This window comes from Tasmannia lanceolata, unplaced genomic scaffold, assembly GCF_043159265.1.
Source record: "Tasmannia lanceolata isolate RefF3 unplaced genomic scaffold, GAP_Taslan_0.1 ptg000037l, whole genome shotgun sequence".
In the NCBI taxonomy this organism is placed as follows: domain Eukaryota; kingdom Viridiplantae; phylum Streptophyta; class Magnoliopsida; order Canellales; family Winteraceae; genus Tasmannia; species Tasmannia lanceolata.
Genome location: NW_027518714.1, coordinates 47,305,606 through 47,333,093, shown reverse-complemented (window position 1 = coordinate 47,333,093; position 27,488 = coordinate 47,305,606). Strand labels below are relative to the sequence as shown.

General features: G+C 38.7%; 1 protein-coding gene across 1 annotated transcript; it reads right to left on the bottom strand.

Moving 5' to 3' along the window:
* Nucleotides 1-2,533: 2,533 nt before the first annotated feature.
* LOC143859966 (28 kDa ribonucleoprotein, chloroplastic-like) lies at nt 2,534-22,165 on the bottom strand. Its single transcript, XM_077370448.1, has 4 exons — nt 21,417-22,165; nt 20,635-20,736; nt 3,365-3,649; nt 2,534-2,764 (listed from the first exon to the last, which is right to left on the bottom strand). Exons 1-4 carry the CDS (start codon nt 21,855-21,857, stop codon nt 2,699-2,701), a joined length of 894 nt encoding a protein of 297 aa, XP_077226563.1. The 5' UTR covers nt 21,858-22,165; the 3' UTR covers nt 2,534-2,698.
* Between the last annotated feature and the right edge of the window lie 5,323 nt (nt 22,166-27,488).

Below are 27,488 nucleotides of genomic sequence, written 5' to 3'. Positions count from 1 at the left end.
TTAACCAATTAAACCTTGGCATATATGGAATTCAATAGCCATATTCCCTGATCCGATTATAATTCATAAAATGTTCCATGGACAGACCTAGCCTCAATTAAGCTTTCTTCCAAATAATAGCACAAGAATAATAACAGATGAACTGTCAGGATCAAGTACACAAATTTTGAATGAGCATAAGGTTTTCTTTACATGTAATCCCTTCATAAGCATTTTGTCAAATAAGAAACATGCAATCCCAACTCATCAAATTTCAACTCATCATCTTGAAAAAGCACTAAAATTACAATATCAGTAAGCTTTCCACATGCATATCCATTATATCTAGAACAGATTGTAGCCCAAATCCATGCTTGCTTTAAACCTTAGAAAACTAGGCCACGAAATAGCAAGCTTACAGAACGATTCAGATAAGGTAATCATTAACTCGGTATCAGGGGCGGAGGCACATATAGCATGAGGGGGGCCATGGCCCCCCAATGACATGCAAAATCCCTTTTATGCTTCTTGGCATGTACATGCATACTTGGTTAGTTTAATGGCCATGCCCCCCCGCGCCCCCCAATGACCATAGGAGGCCAGTGTAAATTAATCCGGCTCCTCCAAGTGAAAATTCCTGGCTCCGTCCCTGCTCGGTATGTGCAACTACAGCAGTAGCACATCAATAGACGATTAAAAGAAATAAAAATGGTTTGTCTTTAATATAGAATTAGGGGATTAGGTCTAGCTGAGTGCTTCAAGAGATGAGTTCATGTTCCTGTATTAGAATTCAGGATATTCTGAGTTAAGTAGAGTATTTGATATACGAATAGAGCTAGGGTGTAAAAGTCTTCTCCATTCTCATTAACAGTCCAGAATGCTTCACCACAGAGTCGATCTAATCCCTTTGAAATTCATGAATTTAAGGCATCCACTCAACATCTTTTCGGATTTAATTTCAGAACAATGTGTGCTCAGGGGGCTAATCAGAGACAGCATATCAAGATGCCCTCTCTCATCTCATCAGAACAAGAATTTTACAAAGAGAATCTGCTCCTTTTCCAAGTCAAGGAGAAAATGCAAATCGAGTTGCAAAGAGGTCGGGCATTTGAATGGCATTTACTTAAAGCAATCATCATCTTCAACACTGTTAATGAGAGAAAGAGATTTGTCTTCAAATCTGAGAAGGGATTAGAACTCAAGAGCAGAGAGTCAGCCGGAGAATCCATCGAAGAGGAAGCTTCAGTCATGCCTGGCGTGGCAAGAGGATTGCGCGTCGGAGGAGGAACAAGGGTTTAGAAGAGGAATAAGGGTTTGGAATACACTGGAGAAAGGCTTTTAAGAGATAGCCCGATAAACTCATTTCGCTGTTTCCTCCAAGCGACAAATAGTTGCTCTAAATCAACCCGGTTAAGGCCCTTAAAAATATTAAATTGATACTTTTCAATTAAAAAAGGACAAGGTTTTTTAATTTCTATGGCATCTTTGAATGAAAAATTCAAATAACCCCTTCTGTGGAGGGTTGCTGAACTAATATGATCGGAAAATCAGCCCAATTTATTTCGATTGGTAACATTCTCTATTTGGTTGTCAGCAATTTGTTAACAATCTTGCTTTATTGACTCACCGGATCTAGCTTAATAGACAGCTCAAGTGCCATGGAGAAAAAATCAGAAACACAGTCTAGCTTTGTCCTAATTTTTTTATTCTTTTTTTTTAATGGTAAGATTCATTAAAAAAGACCGAGACGGTCAATATGTACAAATAGAAAACAAACAATACAAAGAAGGCAATACACCCTCAAGGGGCAAGAAAATCAAATTTCTTCAAGGACTCCAACTCCACCCCCCTCCTAGCTTGTGAATCTGCCTCTCCATTTGCCGATCTCCTAACATGATTAAACCTCACTTGAGAATCTTCAATAATATCAAGGATCTCATTAAAAAAATCCGCAAATCTCCACGGAAATTTAAGTGAACCAGACAACCATCGGATGACATTTAAAGAATCTCCTTCCACAACAATATTATTAATATTCTCCCCTTCAAGCAGCTTAATACCTTGATGAGCAGCTCTTACTTCTGCCTCATTCGAATCAGCAGTCCCAATCGGTCCTAATTTTTTTATTCTACACAATTAAAACAGGGGATTAGAGATTCTGTAATTAGATAATATGATTTCTCTTCGAGTTCCTAATTAGATAGTATGATTTCTCTTCGAGTTCCTCTCCCCAAACACGAGCTTGAATTTGTAAAGTATTTTATGGATTTTGGGTTATTTTCTTTTTCTTTAAGGAGATTTAAGAACTGTATTTGATATCAAACTATGGAAATCAGGTTAAGCAATGTGACATTATCAAAATATGGTAGTGCAAAAAGTATGATTAAACGTGTTTACTTTTTATACTGGAAGGGGGTGGCCAAGGAAGAAAAGGGGGCGAATCTATCATTTCCTACTAGAAAATCCTGATGGTTATTGTTAGGACTAGACAAGTTCAAATCAGAAATAATCATCTAAAGAGAACGATCTTAATCACCTTGTAATGGATATGAAAGACAATAAACAACAACTGCAAAGACATTGAATATTAAAAGAATTTCCAAATGAACACAAAAACCCTATCATGAGTTAAGAAATGAAACAAAAACATAATCATACCAATTCCTCCCAAAGAAAATTAGCTTAAAAGACTTCAAAAAGGCTCGGAGATTCAACAAATCTAAAAGGGACCGCGCCTTGATCTTTCCTCGGCAACATTTACTCTGATTGCTCTTCCATCCAAAATCTACACCACCAACATAAAATGAAAACAATGATGCATTCAGTAAAAGATGCTGCAAATAGAAGATTCTGCAACAACACAACACTGCTAGATAAAATATTTTTCGCCAGGTTCGAGCTTCCAAGTATCAACCATAGTGACTAGTGAGCAAAAAGTTGTTTTAGAAGGCATTTAAAAAAACACACATTTTGTAGGTTCGTTGTTTAAAACCCATAAATGTATTAAACATGTTTTTAGGCCAACTTTACAGTCATATTTTGTAAATGACAAATTTATTTTTTTTGAATGGTACTCTTTTAACCGGCTGCGCTCTAGGTAACTTTAAGAGCCGCCTACATACCTAGCAGTGGGATCAAGCCTCCACATAGTTCTTTATGTAAATGAAAAAGTTTTAGACGTATTAAACATGTTTTTTCATGTTTCCTTTGATTAGACCCCCTTTTTTTTTTTAAGACAAACAGTATTAAACTCGAATTTTTCCAATTGTGAGTTTTTTCTCTTTTTTTTTTTTGCAGAATCACATTTTGCCATGGTTCCAACCAAAATAGTAGTTTAAAAAGAATCGAAACATAGCAAACAGTTTGAGGTGGGTGAAGGTCTAACCTGGCCATCAAGAGCAGCAATCGCATCATCTGACTCTGTCCGCATGGACATTGTAACAAAGCCAAAACCACGGGAGCGTCCTGTCTCTCGGTCAGAAACAACTCTTGCGTCCACCACCTTACCGTGTTCGCTGAACACCTCTTCCAATCGGGCATCGTCAACTTGCCATGGCAGATTTCCAACGTATATCCTTAAAGATGAAGATTCAAACTCCCGAGGAGATCGCTCCACCCGGGACCCTCTTGGTGCTGCCTTATTTACATTCAGGAGCCTGCCATTAACATCCTGTTCCAAAAGCATAGTGGGAACTCGAATTACTTCTACCACAAAGAATATTTGTATGAATTACAAAAAACTCAATTCCCCCTGCTTTTCAGCTTAGTACTAAAAGAAATGTCACAAAATAGTTCGAGAATGTTAAAGTATAAAAGATTAATAACGCCTTTCTCCAACAGCTTAAGCTTTTGGAGAAGTTGGTTATCAACATGGTATCAGAGCCAAAGGTCTCGAGTTCAAACCTCCCAGATAGCAAAAATCCACATGCGATGGTCGGCCCAAAGTGGGACCACATGTGCCACGTGTTTGCCAAGTGGGCCACACGTGTAGGGGAGTTTTAAAGTATAAAAGATAAAATACTGCCTTTCTCCAACAGCTTAAGCTTTTGGAGAAGTTGGTAAGTTAACATGGTAGCCGGAGAGAATGTGGGAGCAATGGTGGCCAGGCGGACGGCTAGATCGGCCATCCGCCGGAGAGAGCAGCTATTTGTCTTGTGGTCACTCCAAGATCGGTGGCTCTGATACCATGTTAAATAACCAACTTCTCCAAAAGCTTAAGCTATTGGAGAAGTTGGTTAGTTAACATGGTATCAGAGCCAAAGGTCTCGAATTCAACCTCCCGGATAGCAAAAATCCACATGCGATGGTCGGCCCAAAGTGGGACCACATGTGCCACATGTTCGCCAAGTGGGCCACATGTGCGGGGGAGTGTTAAAGTATAAAAGATTAATAACGCCTTTCTCCAATAGCTTAAGCTTTGGAGAAGTTGGTTATTTAACACAGAAGATACCAGCAACACTAATCAAATGCAGTATGGGTAAAAGATCAGGGTCTGTCATTACCAACATTCATTCAAATTAACAAAATGCAAGCGCCATAATTACAAGCCTTAAAGGACAAAGATTATTAAAACAATCCATGAGCAAAAATCTGCATATGTACAACATTTTGTTGCCAGGGGATGAACGTAGCCATCTACTTGTTCTTAGAGGTACTTTCATCGATTCTAACAAACATGCCTACTTATCAAATACTAAAATCTCTTAAGAGGATCACTAAATTGTATTACGCGAGTTCTCACTTCACATGCAAGGGTTTAAATTTTGTTTCAGGTTTCAGTTTAGATTTCGATCAGGCATGGAAACAGTAACATTTCGATTTCAGTTGGAAATTTCGGTGAAAATCTTGTAAAATCACAGAAAAAAAAGATCGTACCGAAACATAAACAAAAAAAGAAGCTTTAAGATGAAATTTATGTAAATGCTAGAATACGCACAAATATATACATAGAAATCATCATATAAGCAAGAAAGATATCCATGATGGCTTAATCACATCGAACACCTAGTGACATATGTTGTCGCACATGTCTAGAATAGTATAGTCAATAAAGAATTAACATGCAATAAAGAATAATAAAGTACGACTGGTCATCTCTCCGAAGACCGAAGTCTGTCAATACCATAGAGTTACGAGGTGATATTGGTCCCATGCCAATCTAACATCAAATGCGTAAGATATTGTTGCTTTGTTGTGTAGTCCCATGATGTTGCCTACCAAATGTCTTTCTCTACATTAATGAAATAAAATCAAATGCAAAGTAAAATGGCTTACAAAAAAAATCGCTTACAAAAAAAAATTCCCCGTATGTGCTTAGTCAAGGACGCATAATTTGCATGATGCTTAGGTTTTGAAATTTGAAATACTCGTGACTTCAAATTGAAATGAAAAGAAGGCCCACCTTCGACTCAACTACGATGGGCACACAAAGCATGATAATAAAGACAAAAAAAAATCTTAAATATTTTTCTAACTTTACAATTGGTATTAACAATTAACATCACTATTTGAAATTTTGAATCACTTACATATGAATGTCAATTAATCTATAAATACAACAAATCAAAGGAACGATTACGATGACGCTAGCAAATCAGAACATCTTTCCATTTTTTATAGTTTCAACTTTCGACGATTTCGGTTGAATTTCAAATTTTCGACTATTTCGGTCATCTGAATTTTCGACCAAAATAATGAAGTAGAACGAATCCATTGAGATTTCATTGCGGTGGAGATGGAAACGGAAACATTCAGGTCATTTCGTGTCGGTTTCGGTAAAAATTTAAAACCATGCACATGTTGGGTTCATTACATGCCCTTGGATATTTGGATTTCAATCGTCCGTGAGAGTACTTGGGTCAATCAATACACCACGAAAAGTGCATACTGGTAAATTTTAGAAAAAAAGCAAGGTGAATTGGTCAATGCCAATTGAAGAGCATGGAGAGAATTTCACAAGGAGATAGGCGAATTGGTCAATGCCAGTGTATGAGCATGTAGAGAATTTCACAAAGAGATGGGAGAATTGGTCAATGCGAGTGTATGAGCATCTAGAGAAATTCACAAAGAGATGGGAATAATGTTTAGATATTGCCACAGAATAAGTATGTTTGCAATATAAAAGAAATTGATAATAAAAAAATCAAAGATCAATATAAATTTAGAACAAGTATCAAATTGCAAAATATCTAAAATACATCTTTTTGTTTTTACTTTTATTTTATTTTAGATTGACGAATTATTATAAAAGAATAAGAAATTAAAGCAAAAGGAAAAGAGCACACAAAAGCCCAAATGTCCCTAGCAAGAAAGCAACAACATTCCTCCCTCTACACTTCGTTATTGTAAGGCTATACTCGGTAACATCACCGGCCCAAACAGCATCAGAGTAGCACTAAAAGTGGCAATTTGGAAGAGTAAAGTATCCCTTAAACAATGTGCCCTTAAGGTATTGTAAAATTCAGCGAACAATAGCAAAATGAATGGAACGAGGTTCGGCCATAAAATAATGACAATGTGAACGGCATGACTAATATCTGGTTTTGTAATGGTAAGGTAGTTGATACTCCCAACCAACTGGCGATACAAAATAAGAATAGGAAGAAGTTGCCATCAGAAGGTCGAAGCTTCACATTAAGTCAAGAGTCTAACCTATCGTAGCATCAATAAGATCAACCCAATTAATAATATCATATGCGTATTTTATGTGAGAAAGAAAATATCAGTAGATGTAGAATCAATTCTCACAGCCCTCTGACCCAACTTTGCTAGCAGCATACCGAGAAAGACGAGACCCCCGTTGATTTGCTCCAAACAACATGCGGAGGCCCCAATGTTTTTATTCCCCTGAGCATCCGTCACAGTTTAGCCCTATCTTTTTAAGGCATAAAGCTGTCCATGTCCAGTTTGACTATCATCCGTCTTCTTTTCCCTCGTTTGGCTGGGATCAATGCTTGACTGGTGGGAACAAGGAAGTTGTATATCCAGCAGTGGTTCCCTTTCTTTAGCCTATATCTCACCTAGAGGGATAGGAGTAGGAGAGTAGGTTCAAATGTCGAAGTATGAATAAATGCAGGGGGAGTCCCCTTGGATTACTAATATCAATAAAGTATATGATTGGTTCGAGGAGCTCGGCAGTCGGAAGCAGGGAGGGAAAAAGTAGAACGTTCCCACCTATGGTGCCTACGTAAACTCGTTCTTTCGCTTCCGGCGGTTGTACACAAACTACAACTACACCAAAGTGGAAGGAAGCTCACACTCACAACCCAGGCACCTATGTAAACCCCTTCTTCCGATGTCAATCACAGAGTTTCCTTTCCGTTAGTTCCGTACGCAACCGATGGTCACTTTGCTTAGACAATTTTGCTTTGGTAAACGTGTCTATTTATTACCTGGTAGTGTATTCCGGAATGGACACATTGAAAACTTCTAAATAGGGGCAAGAAAGGAAGACCCCCATAATGTTGGTATGCAACAGATTAGGCCGCAAAGGCATAGGAAAAAGAAGCAAAAGAAGGACATTAAACAAGATATTTCATACTAGGCCAGATCGGAATGGTGGTTCGAATACAGAGAGTTCAGTAGTTACTGCAACGGTGGCAGGTACAACATTTTCAAACACGTTGCTAAAAATGCTTGACAGACAAGAATGCAAATTAGACTCAACTTACACAAGGGTTTTCATTAAAAATAAGAAAATGCACCTATCATTATGATTGCAAATGAAATACCCAGATGCTGCAGAGTAACAAAGGGTATCAAGATCTTTCATCTCAAGCATTTAAGCAAATGGATCTTAGTATCATTAATGACACATGAATCATTACCACTAATAACCATATCATAACATATAATAATAACAACGAGTTGATCTTCAGATGAACATAGCAAAATCATACACACTATGAGAAAACCCATATTGGAGAATGACGGTGCAAAATTTCTCAACCTAGGAGCAAGGGGCTTGTTTGAGACCATATAATGCACGACGAAGTTTGAAAACTTGTCAAAGCTAAGTGATAGACCAATAGGAGGTTGCATCTATACTTCTTCATGAAGATCACCATTTAGGAAGGCATTTTTAATGTCCATTTGATGCAATGCCTAATGTCGAGTACATGCAACAGCAATAAGAGTATGTAATGTCATCATACGAGCAATAGGGGAAAATGTTTCCTCATAGTGGATCCCCTACTCTTGAATGAACCCCCCCCTTAGGAACAAAACGGGATTTATACCGTTCAATAGATCCAATCTGATTTTGATCTTATAAATCCACTTGCATCCAACAGCAGACTTTCTAGGAAGAATATCTAAACAAGATCCCAAGCACTAGTCTTTGGGTTTGAGTTCTTCTATCATAGCTAAATATCATTTTGGGTCAGAGGCAACCTCTCAAAAATATTGAGGCTCACAAAGAGACAGAACAGTAGACAAAAAGAAATGATAATCTCTGACAGCCTCTCAAAAAGATTGAGACTCACGAAGAGACAGAATAGTAGATGAAAAGCAATGATAATCTTTGAGTTTGACTGAAGGATGGTGTTCACGTTGTGGTAGTGATGCGTAGGAGCTACGGGTGATGGATCACTTGTACAGGCAGTGTTGTTGATGTCGGGCGTAAAATGGTCAGCAATGAAACCCAATGATAAAATGTCTAGAGGAGTAACACAAAAAGTTGGGAGTATCAAGAGAGATAGACTCAGAAGAAGTGTCAGGTGTAGGATCAAGAAAGGGATCCATAAGTTGAAGAGGTTCTGAAGATGGAGTAGAGGAGAGGGAATGGAATGGTATTTTTCTCAAAAGACAACATGACAAGAAACGCATAGTTTTTTTCCTTCAGGCTCATAACAACGATATCCTTTTTGGTGAATGCCATTGCCTAAAGAGAAACAAATGACACTTCTTTTATTTAACTTATGTCGCTCCCGTGTGGAAATTAGTATAATACATGTATACCCAAACACTCAAAGTTCAAAGTGATCGGCAAGAGTGTGAAAAAGATGTTCAAATGGAGAGCTTCCATCAATTATAGATGATCGAATCCGATAATAAGATAAACTAAGTGTGAACGGCTTCCCCACAGAACTTACGAGGAACGGAAGAGGAGATAAGTAAGGTTCGAGAAGTTTCAATAATATGATGATGTTTGCGTTCTTTTATACTATTATGTTCTAGTGTGTCAATGCAAGAAAATTGGGGAAGAGTACCTTCGGTTTTTAGAAATGCATAAAATGCACTTGATATGTACTCTCCACCATTGTCAGAACGACCAAGTTTTGATGGATTTAGGAAATTGAGTTTTTATCATAGGAGCAAATTTAATATAAAAACGAAAAATATTCAGAACAAGATTGTAATAGATAAAACCAAGTATACTAAGAAGAGTCATCAACAGAAATAACACACTTATGATAACCTCCCATAAAAGAAACATTAGTAGGTCCCCAAATATCAGAATGTATTAAATCAAACGCAAATAAGGAAACACATGTACTTATAGTAAATGGTACTGTTGGTTATTTAGCTAGTTTACAAATAACACAAAATAATTCTTTTTTTCTATTCGGACCCGTCCTAATCCTAACAACACTTTATTGATCATATAAGGAAGACAATAAGTAAAAAATGACCTAGTCGGGAATGCTAAGACATAAAAGAGGAAGATATAGGACTGGTAGTAGCGACAAGTGAGGGACAAAGAGTAAGAGGAACATGAGGCATATCTAGACGAAATAACCAACCAGTTTTACTCACTATTCCAACTTGCTACCCCGTCAATTGATCTTGCACAATACAACCAGAGGAAAAAAATATGACGTCAAAGTCGTGATCACATAACTGACCTACAAAGATTAAATTCATCGCCAGTTGAGGAATAAGAAGAACGTCGGGCAGAGAAAGCATAGAAGGGGTTTTAATCATCCCAATGTGACTAGCAGTAATAGTAGATCCATCTAGGGCTGCACAAAAACCGGCCAAACAAATAAATCGAACCGGGCCTTTCGGTTTGGTTTGGTTCGGTTTTTCTAGGCATTGGTTCGATCACGGTTTAGAATTTTACCAAACCGATCCCATTGGTTTGGTTCACAGTTTTAGAATTTTAATCCGAAAACGAACCGAACCGAACTGGGAAATGGTGGAAAAGACGAGCTGATTTTGTGTCATTACCAAATCTAAGTTGAGTTAGTATCATTTGCAAAGAGAAGAGGGGTGATTTAAACAAGGGTGGTGTGCCTATATCAATTCATTGGATTCAAAAGTAACACCCCTTCCCCTTAGACCAAGCCTACTAAAAGGTAATGTTCAAGCATGCATATGATATTGACTGAACCCTTAGACGATACTTGTTGGGTCAAGGGTTAGGATCATCCGATCGGAGTTGAAATGTGGCCAAATTGGGGTCGAATAACTGTCTTTTAGAAAGGAGCCTATAAGTTACTTTCTTTAGCATTTTCCTTGAGTTGCACTTCTCTAGTTACGTGACGGAGGAACCCACGTTGCCTGGGTCCCAGCCTCCCAGGTAGACCTGGCAAACGGGTGGGTCGGGCCGGGTCAACCGGCGGGTGATGCGGGTGCGGGTCCACGGGTCGGGTGAGGAAATGACCCGCATTTTTACGGGTCAAAATTTCGGTGACCCGCGCGGCCCGCGGGTGGGCCGGGTCAACCCGCGGGTCACCCGCAAATATGGGATTGTAATAATTATTCTGATTTGACAGCATCTGTTTTTCCGTAATTGTCATAACATTTTATATTTTATTGGTATTTTTTTCGTAATTTTTTATAACCATTTTTAGGTAATTTTTCATTTAAAACTTTATAAACTTTAGCTTTTTTACTTTTTTGGTGTAATGATTACTTTTTTTCGTTTGCTAGCAACATTCGCCATGTGCTTATCTTTGCGCACCACGATGGCCACTTGCCGAGAAATTGCCATAGGAGAAGCTTGGTAGCAAATTCTTATAAAATAAAAATCAGATGGAAATGTTATCAACACTACTGTTTCTTATGAGCGCACTCTCACTTTATTAAAAGTATGGTATGGCCCACACCATAGGATGATCCAAACCGTCCATTAGATGGGCCATAGCCTAAATAGGTTATGCTCCAAAAATCATTTCCATAGGATGATCCTAACCCTCTAATCTGAATGTTAGAGGGTTGATCCTAACCCTCTATAGATCGGAGGGTTAGAATCAACCAATGAAAATAATTTTAGGGCATAACCTATTTAGGCTATGGCCCATCTAATGGAGGGTTTGGATAATCCTATGGTGCAGGCCATACCGTACTTTTTATAAAGTGAGGAGTTCCCTCATAAAAAACAGTAGTGATGATAACATTCTCAGAAAAATTAAAAAATACTGTAAAAATGCGGGTGCACGCGGGTGCCCGCGGGTTGACCCGACCCGACCCGTGTTTTTGCGGGTTGGGTCACCCGCGGGTTAGTTTTTGACTAAAACTTAGACCCGTGCCCGCAAATTTGCGGGTGGGTCGGGTCGACCCGCGGACACGGGTCGCTTTTGCCAGGTCTACTCCCAAGTAGGATTCCCTGTCTAAGATAAGGGACAAAAAAATCAAGGTCTGAGGATCATCTGATCTGTAAAATGACAGATAAGAAGGTTAGGCTTATCCTATGGAGATGATTTTTAGGGCATGAGGCCATAACCTATTTAGGTTGGGGCCCAACAAATGAATGGCTTGGATCATGGAATAACATGGGCTCACTGTGTTTTTTAATACATCTTATAAAAATACTCTGCTAGGCCATGCATTGCTTCTCTTATAGCCACAAAATCAGACCAATCATGCAATTGTAACTTCTAGATTTTAACGAAGTACACATTATTGGACATTATGAGAGGCAGCTGACAAGATATTTTGGCCAAGGAGATCTTAGGCAGGACCATCGAAGGAATGTTCCAGATCATTTGAAGGTGGGGCTCATTATCCTGTAGTTGTCGCACGTGCCCTAGAAGTGTAAAAGAATAGTCATAAATAATTAGAGGGGCTGTCCACGAGAAGATAAAGTGGGTGAAGAATAATCATGCAAAAGCAGACGCAGAGCGAGTAATCCCCTTCTTTTTATTGAGCATATTGTTAGAAGTGGGTGAAGGACCATTCTTAACCATGTGTCCATGTTCTTTGCAATACATGCATTGAATTTTGGACATATCTTGATCCTTGAGTAGTCCTCCATTGAATAGTTGCCTTTGAATTTGACAATTACATCAAAAACTGAAACTAGATAAGGAAGAACACCTTTATGGGTATCCTCTGCATGTAACTTAAACGAAGCAACATCAACAATTGGGATGGGTAAGCAAACAAGCATAGTGGCAAGAATTGTCTCAAAATCACACTGAAGAGCCATTAGAAACTACATCAATCACATTTCTTCTCTATCGTTGTTCAATAATTCTGCATCAGGTGTCTATTTGGGCTCCATTAAGAGCCAATTCATCCAAAATTACAGTTATATGAAAATGAAACTCTAAAATAGATTTCCCTATTGATGTCTCAGAAAGCAAAGGTCTTGTTTTGATTTGTATTTTCAAGCAAAATAAGATTGAACATACCGCCGAGACAAAAAATCTCATATCTTTGATAGTTTCAAACCTACCAAATTACATACTGATGGAGGGGGTAAAAACATTTGAGATCCAAGTAAGGATTTTATTAATATTTATTCCCCAATGATCGAATTTGGGATCATCTTCTATAAGAAGTTCAAGATCTCGCCAATGATATATTTCCAAAGGCCTTTTCCTTTAAAGAGACTTCGCACATGTAAATCAGTGGTGTTTGTTCCACCTAATTTAATAGCAATAGTCTGAGTGATTCATAATCATACTGCAAAAATAAAATCCAAAAAGTAAGGTGGTATTGTTATCAATTTTGATGGATGTGACTTCCTACTCCTTTTATACGATCTATTGCATACGGCCACTAATATGAAATCAAATACTTACAGAAGGATAAGTACAGTAGAGATGAAGCCACGAAGCCAAAACGGAGTATTTCTCACAATTACTGTTGATGGCAACAAGCAAAGGAGTAGTGAAATATCCCGTTCAGCACTATATCCCATTCAGCACTGTTGAAGTATGTGACAGTGACTTTACTAAGAGAATATGTCATCCGAGTTCGCCCAAGTTTTTTTCATAGGGAAGGGATCGACCTTTCTAATGCATATATTTCTTGCTTGGCTTCGAATGACTTTGCTCAAGATTGATCACACTACAATTTTGCAATTTCGTGATATGACTTCCTAAATCGCACAGCCTATAGTTGATAAATTAAACGAAACAAACTGTAGTCACTGGTCCTTTTCTTATGCGAAGTTTCTTGAAAGTCATTGGTCCTTACGCGAAGTTCCTTGAACAAAAGGGCCTTTAGAAATATATCACGGAATAACTTCTCGTAGGGGATGATCCCAAATTTGATGATTAGGAAATATATAATAATAAAATTCTTACTTGTATCGCAAATACTATCACCACATCCATCAGTATGCAATTTGGTAGATTCGAAACTACCAAAGATGTATAGGATTTTTTGTCTTGCTGATACATTCAATTTGTTTCCACTCAAAAGATAAATTAGAACAAGATCTTCGCTTATTGAGACACCAAAAGAGAATCTGTTTCAGAATTTCATTCATAGATGACTGTAATTTGGCATGAATTTGCTCTTATAGAGCCCGCGCAGAACAGTTGTATGCTTATCGAGAAGAAATGTGATTGGTGCAGTTCCAAATAGTTTTTCAGGATGAATTTGAGACTGTTCGTGCCACTAATTTTCATTGCACATCATTTTCAACTGGTGATACTTTTCTATCTAAGTTACTTGCTGATGAGACCCGTCAAGGATTTCTTCTTGATCATGCTTCTGTCTTTGTTGTACCTTCCAGACCCAGAGGCAATTACTCAAAGGGAAAGTCTCAGAGATATCAAGATATGCCCTGAATTCAACGCATCCGCAGTAAAGAATACGGACATATGGTTAGGAATTGTCACCCGCTTACTTCTAACAATATGCGCAACAAAACGAAGGGTACTACACATTTTACGACTACTTCTAATTCTCGCCTTCTTAGAGGTCCCACTCTGGCTTTATCCTGTAAGACTCCATCTGAGCCTTCTACCATCTTTACAACTCATGGTCATCTTACAATAGATCATGTAAAGGAGATGATCCAACAAGCTATCTCTCACAAATTGGTAATATCAATCCCATGATCTCTGCCTTCTCGACACCCTCGGGTATACAATGAGATGGTTTTTTTACTCTGTGAGTCACATCACATGACTTTTGACATGCATTAGTTCCAAAATTCTCAACCTATTACTCCTCACGTATTCATACTGCCAGTCTTAGGTATAAATTATGTTCCATTCCGGCCAGAACGGACCGGAATTCCGGTTCCGGACCGGATTCCGGAACGGAATGGGCATATTTCCCGTTCCGGCCGGAATTCCTGTCCGTTCCGGTCGGAATTCCGGTTTCCGGCCGGAACGGGCAGAATTCCCTGTTTCGGCCGGAACGGTCTGGAGAGGCGGAAAAATTCAAAAAAATTCAAAAAAAAATTACTAAAATGCCATTAAGGCCGTTGGGGGAGTGTATTTTACAGATTTGCCCTCGTTTTATGACCGTTTTATAGTTGTTGGAGGGCATTTTTCATCTTTTTCCAAAAAAATTCGAAAAAAAATAAAAACAAATCCAAAAAATTACATAAATTCATTTATGGCTGTTGGGGAGTGTATTTTACACATTTGCCCTCATTTTGTGACCGTTTTATAGTTGTTAGGAGGGCATTTTTCGTCTTTTTGCAAAAAAAATTGAAAAAAATAAAATAAAAATCTCAAAAATTATAGAAATGCCATTATAGCTGTTGGGGACTGTTTTTTACACTTCTACCCTCATTTTATGACCGTTTTATAGCTGTAGGGAGGGCATTTTGAGTCATTTTTCACCCCAAAAGCTATAAATAGCCCTCTAACCATTGTTTTTTCACAATTCTTTTTTCACAACTCATTTCCTCTTCAAATCTTCTCCTACAACTACAACTCTTTTATCTCCTACACTACACTACATACAACTATATCTACTTCTCCTACAACAACAAAGATCATCTCAAAGGCTTTTATTATTCCAATTCCACTACAAGCTCAAGAAGATCAAAAGCTTTTTTTATCTCCCTACAACAACAAGCTCTACTATACTAAAGACAAGGGCTTCTCTTCTACAACCTAAGGCTTCTTCAACTTATTCTCTCATCCAAAAGGCGTAAGGAAAGTTAAAGCTTTATTTGATTTAATTTCCTTTCATTCCTTATTCTCTTTTTCTCCATTTCAACTTAAAAAATGAGTTCTTCTGGAGGAGCCTCATCTATTGGTTTCGCACCCGCTAGATTGGATGACCCGGCATGAGCTTATGGCCTAGTAATTCCGGGTCAAAAAAACTGTGTTAAATGCACCTTTTGTGAAAAACTCATAAAGGGTGGAGGTATAACCCGGTTTAAAGAACATCTAGCGGGTGTTCCTGGCGATGTAGCGGCATGTAAAAAAGTCAATGCCGATGTAAAATGGAGAATGACACAAATGTTAGGCGAAATGAGAAAAGAAATGGCTAGGAAAAGTGTATCAAGGGCAGAGGTGGGTAGTTTTTATGCCGCACCAGAAGAAGAAGATGTGGAGGAGGGGGAGGGGGATGAGGACGACGAACCGATGGGACCACCTCAGCCTAGGAATAAGGGGAAAGCAGTTGTTGTAGAACCGAGTGGGGCAAAGAGGAAAAAGAAGGGTCTTGTAGGGGGGTTAAGAGATTTCTTTGCACCACGAACAACCCCTGGATCCCAGCCAAGCATTAAGAGTGCTTTGGCAACAAAAGAAACACTTGATCGGGCAAATATGGCAGTTGGCATGCTTTGCTATGATGCCAACCTGCCTTTCAATGTTGCTAATTCACCATATTGGCAGCCAATGTTTGATGCCATAAATGCAGTAGGCTCAGGCTATAAGGCGCCTTCTTTTCACGATTTACGGGGGGGATATTGAAGAAAACTGTAGAAGATGTACATAACTACTTGGGGGAAGTTAAGAATTCATGAAAAACTAGTGGTTGTAGCATTATGGCCGATGGATGGACAGACACCAAACAACGTGCCTTAATTAACTTTTTGGTGTACTGTCCTAAATGAGTAGTTTTCCTTAAATCTGTTAATGCATCTGGCGTAGTGAAGAATGCCGAGGCATTTTTTGCAATTTTTGATGAGATTGTTTTGGAGGTAGGTCCGGAAAATGTGGTGCAGTTTATAACTGATAGTGAGCCAAGTTATAAAGCCGTTGGGAAGAAGTTAGAAATCAAATATGCCACATTCTTCTGGACTCCGTGTGCAACCCATTGTTTAGACTTGATTTTAGAAAACTTGGGCAAACCAGATGTGTTTCCTCTCATAGGAAGCACAATTGACAGGGCTCGGAAGATTACGAGGTTTATCTACAACCACGCAGCTCTATTGAACTTGATGAGACAGAAATTCACGGGTGGGAGGGACTTGTGTCGTCCTGCGTGGACTAGATTTGCTACCAATTTCATTAGTATACAGAGTCTGGTGCGTCATAGGAAAGCCCTACAACAGATGTTCGTGTCTGATGAGTATGCTGCTAGTAGGTACATTCGACATGGATTGAGCGAAAAGATCATGAGTACAGTGTTGGATAAACAATTTTGGGACAACTGCAAGCATATTCTAAACATTAGCGAGCCATTGGTAAGGGTGCTGCGTTTGGTAGACCGCAAGACAAACCAGCAATGGGTTACATATATGAGGCCATGGATAGGGCTAAAGAAAACATCAAGGCTAGGCTAAAGAACAAGAAGTCAGATTATGCTCCCATCTGGAGGATTATTGATCAAAGATGGAACAAACAGCTTCACAGTCCCCTCCATGCAGCGGGATACTTTCTTAACCCTGCTCTCTTTTTCAGTCCTACATTCTCCAAGCATCATGAAGTCACCTGAGGTTTGATTGAATGTATTAATCGACTAGTACCTGATGAAGTTACACAGGACACCATCACCAGTCAAATTGAGAACTATCGGGAGTCCACTGGCATGTTTGCAATGAAGATGGCAATCCGCAACCGAGGCAGATTGGGACCAGGTATATTGGTTTGTTCATTTAATTAAGTATATTTTATTTAAAATTTCCACAAGTAAATGCTTAACTATCATTGTTTCCTTTACAGTTGCATGGTGGAACCAGTTTGGAAATGACGTCCCGGACTTACAGAGTTTTGCCGTCAGAATTCTCAGCCAAACCCGTAGTGCTACTGGATGTGAAAGGAACTGGAGCACTTTCGAGCACATCCACTCGGCAAAAAGAAACAGGTTGGAGCACCAGAGGTTGAATGAGTTGGTATTTGTCCATTACAACCTCAAGTTTCGAGAAAGGTATGCTACTTAATTGAATTAGAATTAATTTTCTCATATTTCACCACGTGCCTTTAAATTTTAAGTATTACTTATTAATTATGTTGGACATTCTTTTCAGGGACTTAAACAGAAGATCTACGACTAGCGACCCACTGAGTATAGATCACCTAGATGTTATGATGGATTGGGTTGCGGAAGATGAAGATGTCATTCTGACACCAGACGACATTGGATGGGAAAATATTGAAGCACCTTCTAGAGTTGATGCGGCCTACGACGAGGATGAGGACGCAAACCTTGAGGACACTCCTCCAAGAGGTGGTAGTGACGGCGATGATGAGGGCTACCAGTCGGTTGAGTATGATGATCCTCAACCAGATTCACCACCATTTTGATTTAGATTTAGACATGATATGAGATGTGGCTGGCACTATGTATTTGGCTTTTGTTCTTCTATGTTCTACTTTTTTATGTCTTAGTTGTATTAAACTTTGGTTTTTAAGTAATAAAGACGTCTTTTAGTTCATTTAAGTGTTTCTTATATTTTTCTAACAATTTCTAATTTTTTAGGATTTTTTTCATATTTTTAACTATTTGTTTCGACCGGAACGCCGAACGAAACGACCGAAACACCGGAATGTTCCGTTCCGGTAGCCAAAACGGAACGGCGAACGGAACGGAATTTATAACTAAGCTGCCAGTAGATCTACCATTATTGTTAGCCACATTAAGATGATTAAGATCTCTTTCTTGTTGTCTCTATTTTACGTCGATGAATCTAATCATTGTAGGTCAGATATGTGATCATGGTTTTAATGTCATTCTTTCTTCTTCTGGTTGTATTGTTCAGGATCACTTAACGGGGAAGCAAGTTGGGACAAGCACTGATATTAGTTGGCTATTTCATCTAGATATTCTTCATGTGCCTCCTACTATTCGTCCCTCACTTACCGCTGGTTCCACCCAAGGATTTCCTTTTTTATGTCATGACTTATTCGATTAGGTCATGTTTCTGCTTCTCGTCTTCATTATGTGATCAATAAAAGGTTGTTAGGACTAGACCAAACAGAAGAAAAAAAATTATGTTGTATAAATTGTAAACTAGCTAAACAACCAACACTACAATTCACTAGAAGTATATACGTTTCCTTATCTCCGTTTGAATTAATAAATCCTTATGTTTGGGGGCTCCACTAATGTTTCCTCTATGGGAGGTGGTCAATACTATGCTATTTTTATTAATGATTATTCTCGGTATACTTGCTTTATCTATTACAGCATTGTTCTGAATTGTTTTGTGTTTACATTGAATTTGCTGTCATAGGAAACACTCAGTTTTCCAAATCAACTAAAAATTATCGTTTTGAGTTTGGTGGGGAGTCTATGTCAGTTGCATTTATGCATTTCTAAAAACTAACCAATTATCTTACACGGATACATGAGAACATAATGGTATAACCGAATGTAAACATCATCATATAATTGAAACTGCTCGAACCTTACTTCTCTCCTCTTCTATTCCTCATAAGTTATGGGGTGAAGCCATTTACACTTCCGTTTATCTTATTAATCAGATTCCCTCATCCATCACTAATAGAATCTCTCCCTTTGAACGTCTCTTTCCCTCTTTTACCGATTACTATGAACTTTGAGTGTTTGGGTCCACATGTTTTGTACTTCTACCACTTAAAAACCTAAAGCAAACTATCTGAGACTATTATTGGTAAGTAGGATTAAGTTCCACTTACATGGATCACGATATTGAAGCATGAATCAGAAAGGTATATACAAACTATTTGAGACATGTCAGAGCAAAAAAGCATGTAAGGTAAGAATGCCTTCTCGGGCCTCAACCCGACTTAAATTCATAGTAATGGTCCACTAAAGGAAAGTGGTACGTATTACTCTTAAATGAGGGGCAAGCAAACCTTTTTTCCATTCTTGTCCATTTCAAACATACTTGGATCTGTGTGCATTGTGCAATCATATCAAGACATGGTTCCTTTTGAAGGACATCAATATGATTTATCAGGCCGTGTTGTATCATGCCAAGTCCAGGCCCAAACACTTAATGACATTTTACCATTGTCGCCTCCAAAAATTGCAAAGCATTTTAGAGAACTCCACCAAACCAGCTCATGATAGTTCAACAAAAGAATTTGACAGCATAGCTAAATCTAGTCTCAAAGACAACATGATTGAGATGGGTTTAAACTTGCAACGCCAAAGCAGTAGAATATAGGACCAACTCCATCTTAGAAAGGTCAAATGTTGTACCAAAACCATAGAAACCCAGGAGTAGAAACTTAACGCAGGAACAGAGCAAGTCTTGAGTTGAAAATCTATTATGGTAATTAATAGGGACAAGGACAATACAATGTTCTTCAAACAAAGAAAACAAATGAAATTTCAAGTAGCATCTTTGGTTATCAGCTGACAAGCACAAAAAATTCTAACCTGAGCAAAGTTATCAATTCTATTTCGGCTGGTGTTTAGTTACCCTTGCCAGAATGGAATGTTCTGGTGTTTTGGCCGTTCCGGCGTTCTATTCTAGGAAAGATGATACGACCGGTGGAATTTAAAAAAATAAAAAATATTCAAGCTCATATAGGGTTTTAAGAGGGCTTTAGGAATTAATGGACAAGGGCCAAAATTATAAAAAATAATGAAATTTTATGTATTTTATACTTTTATCCATAAGAAAATCAAATGCCACACAAACGGCCTAAAATGAGCACTAAAATGGGGAAAATAGGATAAACTCAGAAAAAAAAAAAAAAAACAGGCCAGAACGGACTGGAACGGATGAAACACAACAAAACATAGCAAATCAAACCGTATTGATGGAAGAAATGTTTCATTTGGGATTTACTAACGAAATGTTTGATCCATTCCATCTGAAATGGTCTTAACAACGAATAACCAGAAAGAAATTACCTGTTCCCAACCATGAATCTTCTGCACAATAAGAAATCAATATTTTCTTTTTGAAGAATACAATTCAATATAGCTAATTTATTGGGAGAGAATGATCAGATAATAAACACTCATTACAACAGTGAAGGAAAGGAAACCATTCCCCTCTAGCATCATCCCTAATATCTTTTGATTCTTTTCTCACAAACATGACATGCATTTCGATGAATAAACTGCTAAAAAATCACAAGTAAAGAACCAAGACAAACAAACAAGAAGAAATACAGAATAAAAACTTACATAACGGTGGAATATCTCCACCGCTTTCTCAGCTTCGTCAATGGTACTCATAGTCACGAACCCAAACCCACGACTTTGATCAGTTTCCCTATTGTAAATAACCTGTAAACAAACAAAACCGACATCTCAAAAATCCAACTTTTAACTTTTTCCAAACATAACACAGTACCAAAACCAGAACCCATCATTAAAAAAAATGGAAAAGGAAATCTTTAAAAGCAACAATAAGAATCCATGGACTATCTATTATTTTCTCAAAGATATGGTCTCTCATTTCTAGTATGAATTGCTTCACATCTCAAGTATAGAGAACGTAATTGTGCTGCAGATTCGTTGGCTAATCATGCTTGTTCTACTAGACTTAATGAAACTTTTTGGACCTAGTTTGATCTCCCAAGAGATACGAGAGGGGCCATTAGATGTGATAAGCTCGGTACTCCTGATGTTCGAGTTAGATAAGTATTTCATATAGTGGTGTGATTTCTTTAGTATTTTGTTTGGGTTTCAGAGCCAAGGCACCATGTCCTTGTGTACTTCTTTTATTTCTATCAATAAAATTTCAGGTACCGCCTCAGCTTCCTAGACAAATTCCAGATTTAGGAAAAGGGATTTGCTAGGTGCATTGGAAACTTAATTTTGCAATCATTTTACAAATGTCTTGAGAGCTTTCATATGTTTTCATTAAAAAAACATCGCAAAGCATATGTAAAATTAAGTTTTCAATGCATCTTAACAATCAAAACCCAAAAGATAAAAATGAAAAGGAACTCAAAGGAGTTTACCTCAGCAACCTCAACTGTACCAGCCTTGTCAAAAAGCTCAGCTAATTTCTGGCTGTCCATATCAAAATCAAGATTACCAACAAAAAGCTTTGTCTCTTCGGGTGGCTCGCGATAAGATTCTTCGCTTTCACCTTCTTCTGATTCTGTCTCCTTACCCCATTTAAAACCCTCTTCACCCCCTTCATTCTCATCATCTTGGAGAGCAAAAACAGCGGTTCGAGCCAAGAGTGTAATTAGGGTTCCACTCGATAAGGAAAGGTTCTTTTTAAGAGAAACCCATGAAGGATAAGAAGAAGAAGAGCATGAAAGTTGAAGAAACTTTATGGGTTTTGAAGGGATAGAAAGGAAAGAGTGAGAGGATTTTGGAGTGAAGATGGAGGGTGCAGATGGTAGGTAAGCTTCTGCCATGGACAAGGGTTTGAAAACTGGAACTGCAGACATGGCTCAGAGAGAGAGAGAGAGGGACGATAAGGAGTGAGAGAGGAGAGGGTTGTTACAGGTTTATGCGAACAGGCTTAGGGTAAAGAAGGGCAGATCATGTCTCGGGACACAAAAGATCTGCACCGAACATACATCCCATCAACGAGATATCCAACCCCACAACTACAAGAACCAAGGGTTTAGTGGCCTGTTCAAGATTTTAGCGGCATGTTTGGTTGGCAAGAGAGTGGTGGAAACTAGTCGAAAGGGAAAACCGTGGTGGAAACTAGTCGAAAGGGAAAACCGTCTCTGAGTTACCTACACACCTCCACTTTCTATCATTTGGCGGCACAAAGAAAGGATTTTTTAAGATGGGATTTGCTAGAGTCCATCAGATAAGGTGAACCAAGCAATTAAAACGGTTTTACAAAAGTAAATGGAATGGAGATGTTTTATGAGTAAAGCCCTTTTTATGTCAAAAGGATTTTGTATTACCCACTGAAATCAGTATCCTTGTTTCGTAGATGTCTTGTATTCTAGCATTATACCTTGACATACTAATGTGTATGATGCACATAGGGGTGGCAACGGGGTGGGGCCAGATGTTGCATTCCTCATCCCATCCTGGCCTCAAAGAAAATTCCCTGTCCCCGCTTCAGGGATGGCAGGGAATCCCCCACCCCACGGGGAAAATCTATTCCCCACTGCTTCACAAACTACGGGGAAATGTGTTTAATGGATTTTTTATTAGAAAATTCTACAAAAAGTACATTTGAAATGATATTAGGTAAAATTTAGGAATACTAAATGGAATTTGTGCTATGATAAGTACGGCTACCTAAATTAAAAGCGAAAAATCCAAATTTAATAATGAAAAATTCAATTTTGTACGGGGATTACGGGGCGGGGCCAAAGCAATCCCCATCCCTGCCCCGCCCCATCCCCGCTTAGATCGGGGAATACCTGCCCCGTTCGGGGCAGGGCGGATCCCCTTTTTTCACAGGTTTAATTGCCAGCCCTATATGTACATGTGGGTCGTACTGCATGGTTAGCTCGCTTGGGGTTTAGGGCCAAGGCACTCCTGTCGGGGTTTCCAAAGCAGCACCCCAAAAGGAAAATTAATTTTTCGTGTTTCACTAAAAAGGTATTTTGGTAAATTTCTTCATGTAGTGGCATTGATATACAGTACTTTGGTTGTGTCTATCTAAACCTATGGCGACGAAGAACACGAGTAGCGTCCGTTAATCCGAACTGTTGTCATGATAGCAGTCTATAGCTTGATGAAATTATGCTTGAAAGCACAAAGGTTAATAGGAATAGATCATATGATCTGAAGAGGTTATAAAATCTCCCATGAAAGGGAACATAACCATTACGAACATGTTTGATGGAAAGGAGTGCATATGAGAGAGATGAAAGCTTAAGATTGCATTTGCAGTACATAATCTCCTTATTCTCATCTGTTGTTAAAGAAATATGCCCAATGCCCAACTAAACTCACACAATAGTATAATACAGGAGCAATGGACAGTTGATGATGGAAAGCATTCCTTGCTTGCTCTTGACAGAGTCCACATTTTACCCTGCAAAGTCGATCAAAATTCTTTTTTCTCTCCCAGGTTATGACCACATCAACCCAGTATTTATTTGCATCAATTGAATATTCAGCTGCTTTAATTGAGCATGCGGCTAGGAGTGTAAACGGATCGAATTCGGAGCGGATATGGCTATATCCGAATTCGATTACAGTATACACTATCCGAATTCGGATTCGGATTCGACGGATATTTAATATCTATTACCGAATTCGTATCCGTCGGATATTGTTCGAATTCGGATATTATCCGTATCCGTTTATCCGGTAAATTCAAACATTTTATTGCAGCACTTAATCTTTTTTCTCCTTTTTACTCGAATGAATTTTCCAAACCCTAAAACTAGACCTCTACATTCTCTTCACAAAATTAACTCTCAAACCCTAAAATATATGAGATCCTCTTCTTCCTTTTAAACAAAGGCAGAGAGAGAGAGAGAGGGAGGCGATGGGGATGGGGATGGGGATGGATGATAGTGTTGGTAGTAGTCTTTGGGTTTTTCCTTTTTTTTTGTATATGATGGAATGGGTTTGGGTTATTTTGATGGAATGGTTTGGGCTTTTTTTGTTTTTATTTTTATTTTTCTAAAAAGAATATTCACTTTTCTTATAGAAACAAAAGATAGTGTGTCATTACTAAAAATAAATATTAATGATATTATTAATAATAAATAAAAAGGATTTACTTCTCGGATTCGGATGTTAAACGGTTGGATATACCATTTACCAGATTCGCATCCGCTAAGAGCCGGATATCTCATAAACGGATTCGGATAATATCCGCTTGAAACGGATTCGAATAATATTCGCTTTAAACAGATTCGGATGCGGACGATAATCGAATTTCCGAATATCCATTTACACCTCTACATGCGGCCGCATCAGCTAGTACTAGATCGTACCTGCATTTTAGAACACTGACTACATGATAATCATTGCAAAACCACTCATGCTAACAATAATGCCATTTGCATCATGCAAAATGATCATATTTCTCAACTCAAATCAACTCAACTAAGCCTTTGTCCCAAACTTGTTGGGGTTGAAACTTGGTGTATAAACCATCTATACATTTCATGGGTTCACATAACCCTCAGTTAGGGGTGCAACTTGGGGGTCAACTCAACTAGGGTCAGGCTCAACTCGAACCCGACGAGTTCAACACGATTTTGGCTTGGGTTGGGTTAGCATTTCCTTAGGTTAGGTTTGGGAAAAGCCAACCCGATTTGATATTGGATTGGGTTAAGGGTTGAGGCATCGGGCAACCCAACCTGAATCCAACCCCATTCTCTAATTTTATCATGATTTTCAAAATGAATAATGATATGGAAGCTGATTTGGGGACCAAGATTAGAACATAGAACATGAACAAATAGCTTCTTCACACATTAGCAACACGTTCCTCTCTCTCTCTCTCGCTCTCTCTCTCTCTCTCTCTCTCTCTCTCTCTTGTTTTTTAAAATGGCAAAACTACCCCTCAATGCCATGTGGCTTGTGGGGATTTGTTTGGTTCCACTCTCGGTCTCCCTAGTAGCACTCATTCAAAATCTCAGGGTTATTTTAATTTTCTATTTTCCCCTAACCACTCAACCAGAAAATATTTGAGAAAAAATGGGTCAGACGGATTGGGTTAGGGTTGGGAGATTTAGAGGCAAGTTGGGTTAGGGTTGGGGGAATGCTACCTCAAATTGGGCAAGGGTTGGCCTCGACCCGACCCATCCAAGCCAAAATTGAAGCCTTACCATCAATGGGCCTCTCGATGGTCCATAGGCTGAAACTTGCATGCATTGAATGTGTAGGCCAAAATTGAAGCTCTACCATCAATGGGCCTCTCGATGGTCCATAGGCTGAAACTTGCATGCATTGAATGTTCGTACACAGTGCTCAATGCTTTCGCTCTTGGATGGTCTTAAAAAAGAGAAAAGTACGGAATGGGGTAGTAGTTACCGAAAATTACGGATTTAAGGTACCTTTTAAATTAATCATCAAACACGGGTGATTCTTCAAAAACGAGTGGGAAAAAGATCCCAATACCCTTCTGACATGAGAGCGGCTACGTTCATGAATATTTTATTATTTACAAATCTCTTTTGGTTGAGAACGGCGATGTTATTGAAAATTTTATTATTTCTCACCTCTCTTTTGGCTTAGAACGATGACATTATTGAATATTTTATTATTTCTCATTTCTCTTTTGGCTGAGAACGCTGCCGGATTCTAGAGTACACCGTTGGAATATCAAGTATACGCCACCGGAATATCGAGTACGCTGCCGGATTTTCTTGGTTCAAATATGTGTTCCAAACGTATCATGTACGCTACTGGAATATCGAATACGCCGTCGGAATATCGAGGGGTACGCCAGCGGAAATAGGGTGTAAGTGGAAATAGGGTGTACGCTGGCAGAATTTAGGGGGCCGGCGGAAATAACGGGTATGCAGGCGGAATCTCATACAGAGAGGCGATATTATTAGAAGACGCCACCGTTCCATATTGATATCCACGTGTCGTGGATCCAACCGTTTATGCATATTGGCGACGGCCAAGATCTAAACGAACCCAAGGGACTCTGGGTTCAAAGGAAATTTTTAAATCCAAACCAAACCAATTATGTATAGGGGCGCCAGCGTTCCAAAATTTTTTTAACACGTGTAAAGCATCCATCCGTCTTTGGTTATTTTCGACGGCCAAGATGGAAACGAACCCAAGGTTCTGTCGACTCAAATACACATTCAGACGAACAAAAAGAAGCCTTGTAAAGCGAGCCAATTTAATGGGCATTAAATACAGGGAGATAATCAGAAGGGTATTGGGATCTTTGTTTCACCCGTTTTAAAATCACCAGTGTTTGATGATTAATTTAAAAGGTACCCAAAATCCGTAATTCCTCGTAATTATTAACCACATTCTGTACTTTTCTATTTAAAAAAATAGAGTGGAATGAGCCCACCTAAAAAAGCCCATTCATTCTTTTGGTCTAAGTTTTAGGTTGCCCATCTTAAAGAAGGGTCACATCAAATCAATAGACCTTGTTTTGACTTTTGAGTGGCATACTGTAAGCCCAATGGTTCCCACCTTGGCAATTCCCATCTTCTTTTGATGATTCCAATACACAAGTGATTTTATATCACTGATGTGTTTGATTGTCTAAGTTGTAGATCTTGATTGTGTAAAGACAAGATTACTTAGATTGAGGCCAAGAAGCTCTCATTGGACCGCATTCAGAAGGCCAAAGACATCGGAGATCCAAGACGCATGAAGACTTGAAGCATTGCAATTGAAGATCGAAGTCGTTTTAGAATGTAAAGATCCAATCCTAGTTTAGGTGTTTTAGAGACATAAATAAAGTTAATCTCACACACCCTAATATGTCTATGTGATTGTCCTTGTGGTGTTCCAACACTTTGGAACCCTCATAACAATCCCAACTTGGTGTAGAGTTGGAAGCCCAAAAACCAGAAATGAAAATCTGCTTGACATAAGCTTCTCGGAGCTCCGAGCTCGGAACTCCGAGAGATTCCTCGGAGCTCCGAGAAATGGTCCAGTAGCATTTTTTCAATTTTTGTTTCAATTCCCGGAACTCCGAGATAATTTCTCGGAACTCCGAGACCACTATTTCGGGAAGAAAAAAGAGCCGTTGGTAACTTTGCCAGATTTACGACAATGCCATCAAACGGTCATATTCTGGTTCTTCTATATATATGGGCATTCTAAACTTCCCAATTATCAATCCTAACACTCTAAAACTCTATTTGAACATCCTAAGAGTGATTCAAGCTTGTTTATGCCTCTCATCCTCTAAGATTAGGATTTGGATCATTAGGCTCAAATTTGTACATCTTCCACAAAGTTTGTAAACCCTTTTGAGGGATTTTTCGTTCTTTCTTTCTTATTCTAAAGATTGTATTCGGGCGAGTGTTCGGAGAAGCGGAGCCCTCTCTCCGTGGTGAGGATTGCCACCAAGGTTAAAGGCATTCTGAATTGTAATCGGCAACGATCTTCGCCAAAGTTAAGAAGATCAAATAGTGAAGCCATCAACGGGTTTGGTTGGTGGAGTG

Excerpts from the sequence above, each read along its gene's own strand:
- LOC143859966 (XM_077370448.1), bottom strand. The coding sequence starts at position 21,857 with ATGTCTGCAGTTCCAGTTTTCAAACCCTTGTCCATGGCAGAAGCTTAC. Across the intron at positions 20,737-21,416 it reads GTACAGTTGAGGTTGCTGAG|GTTATTTACAATAGGGAAAC; the intron begins GTAAACTCCTTT and ends GTTTGTTTACAG. Across the intron at positions 2,765-3,364 it reads TTGCTGCTCTTGATGGCCAG|ATTTTGGATGGAAGAGCAAT; the intron begins GTTAGACCTTCA and ends TTGGTGGTGTAG.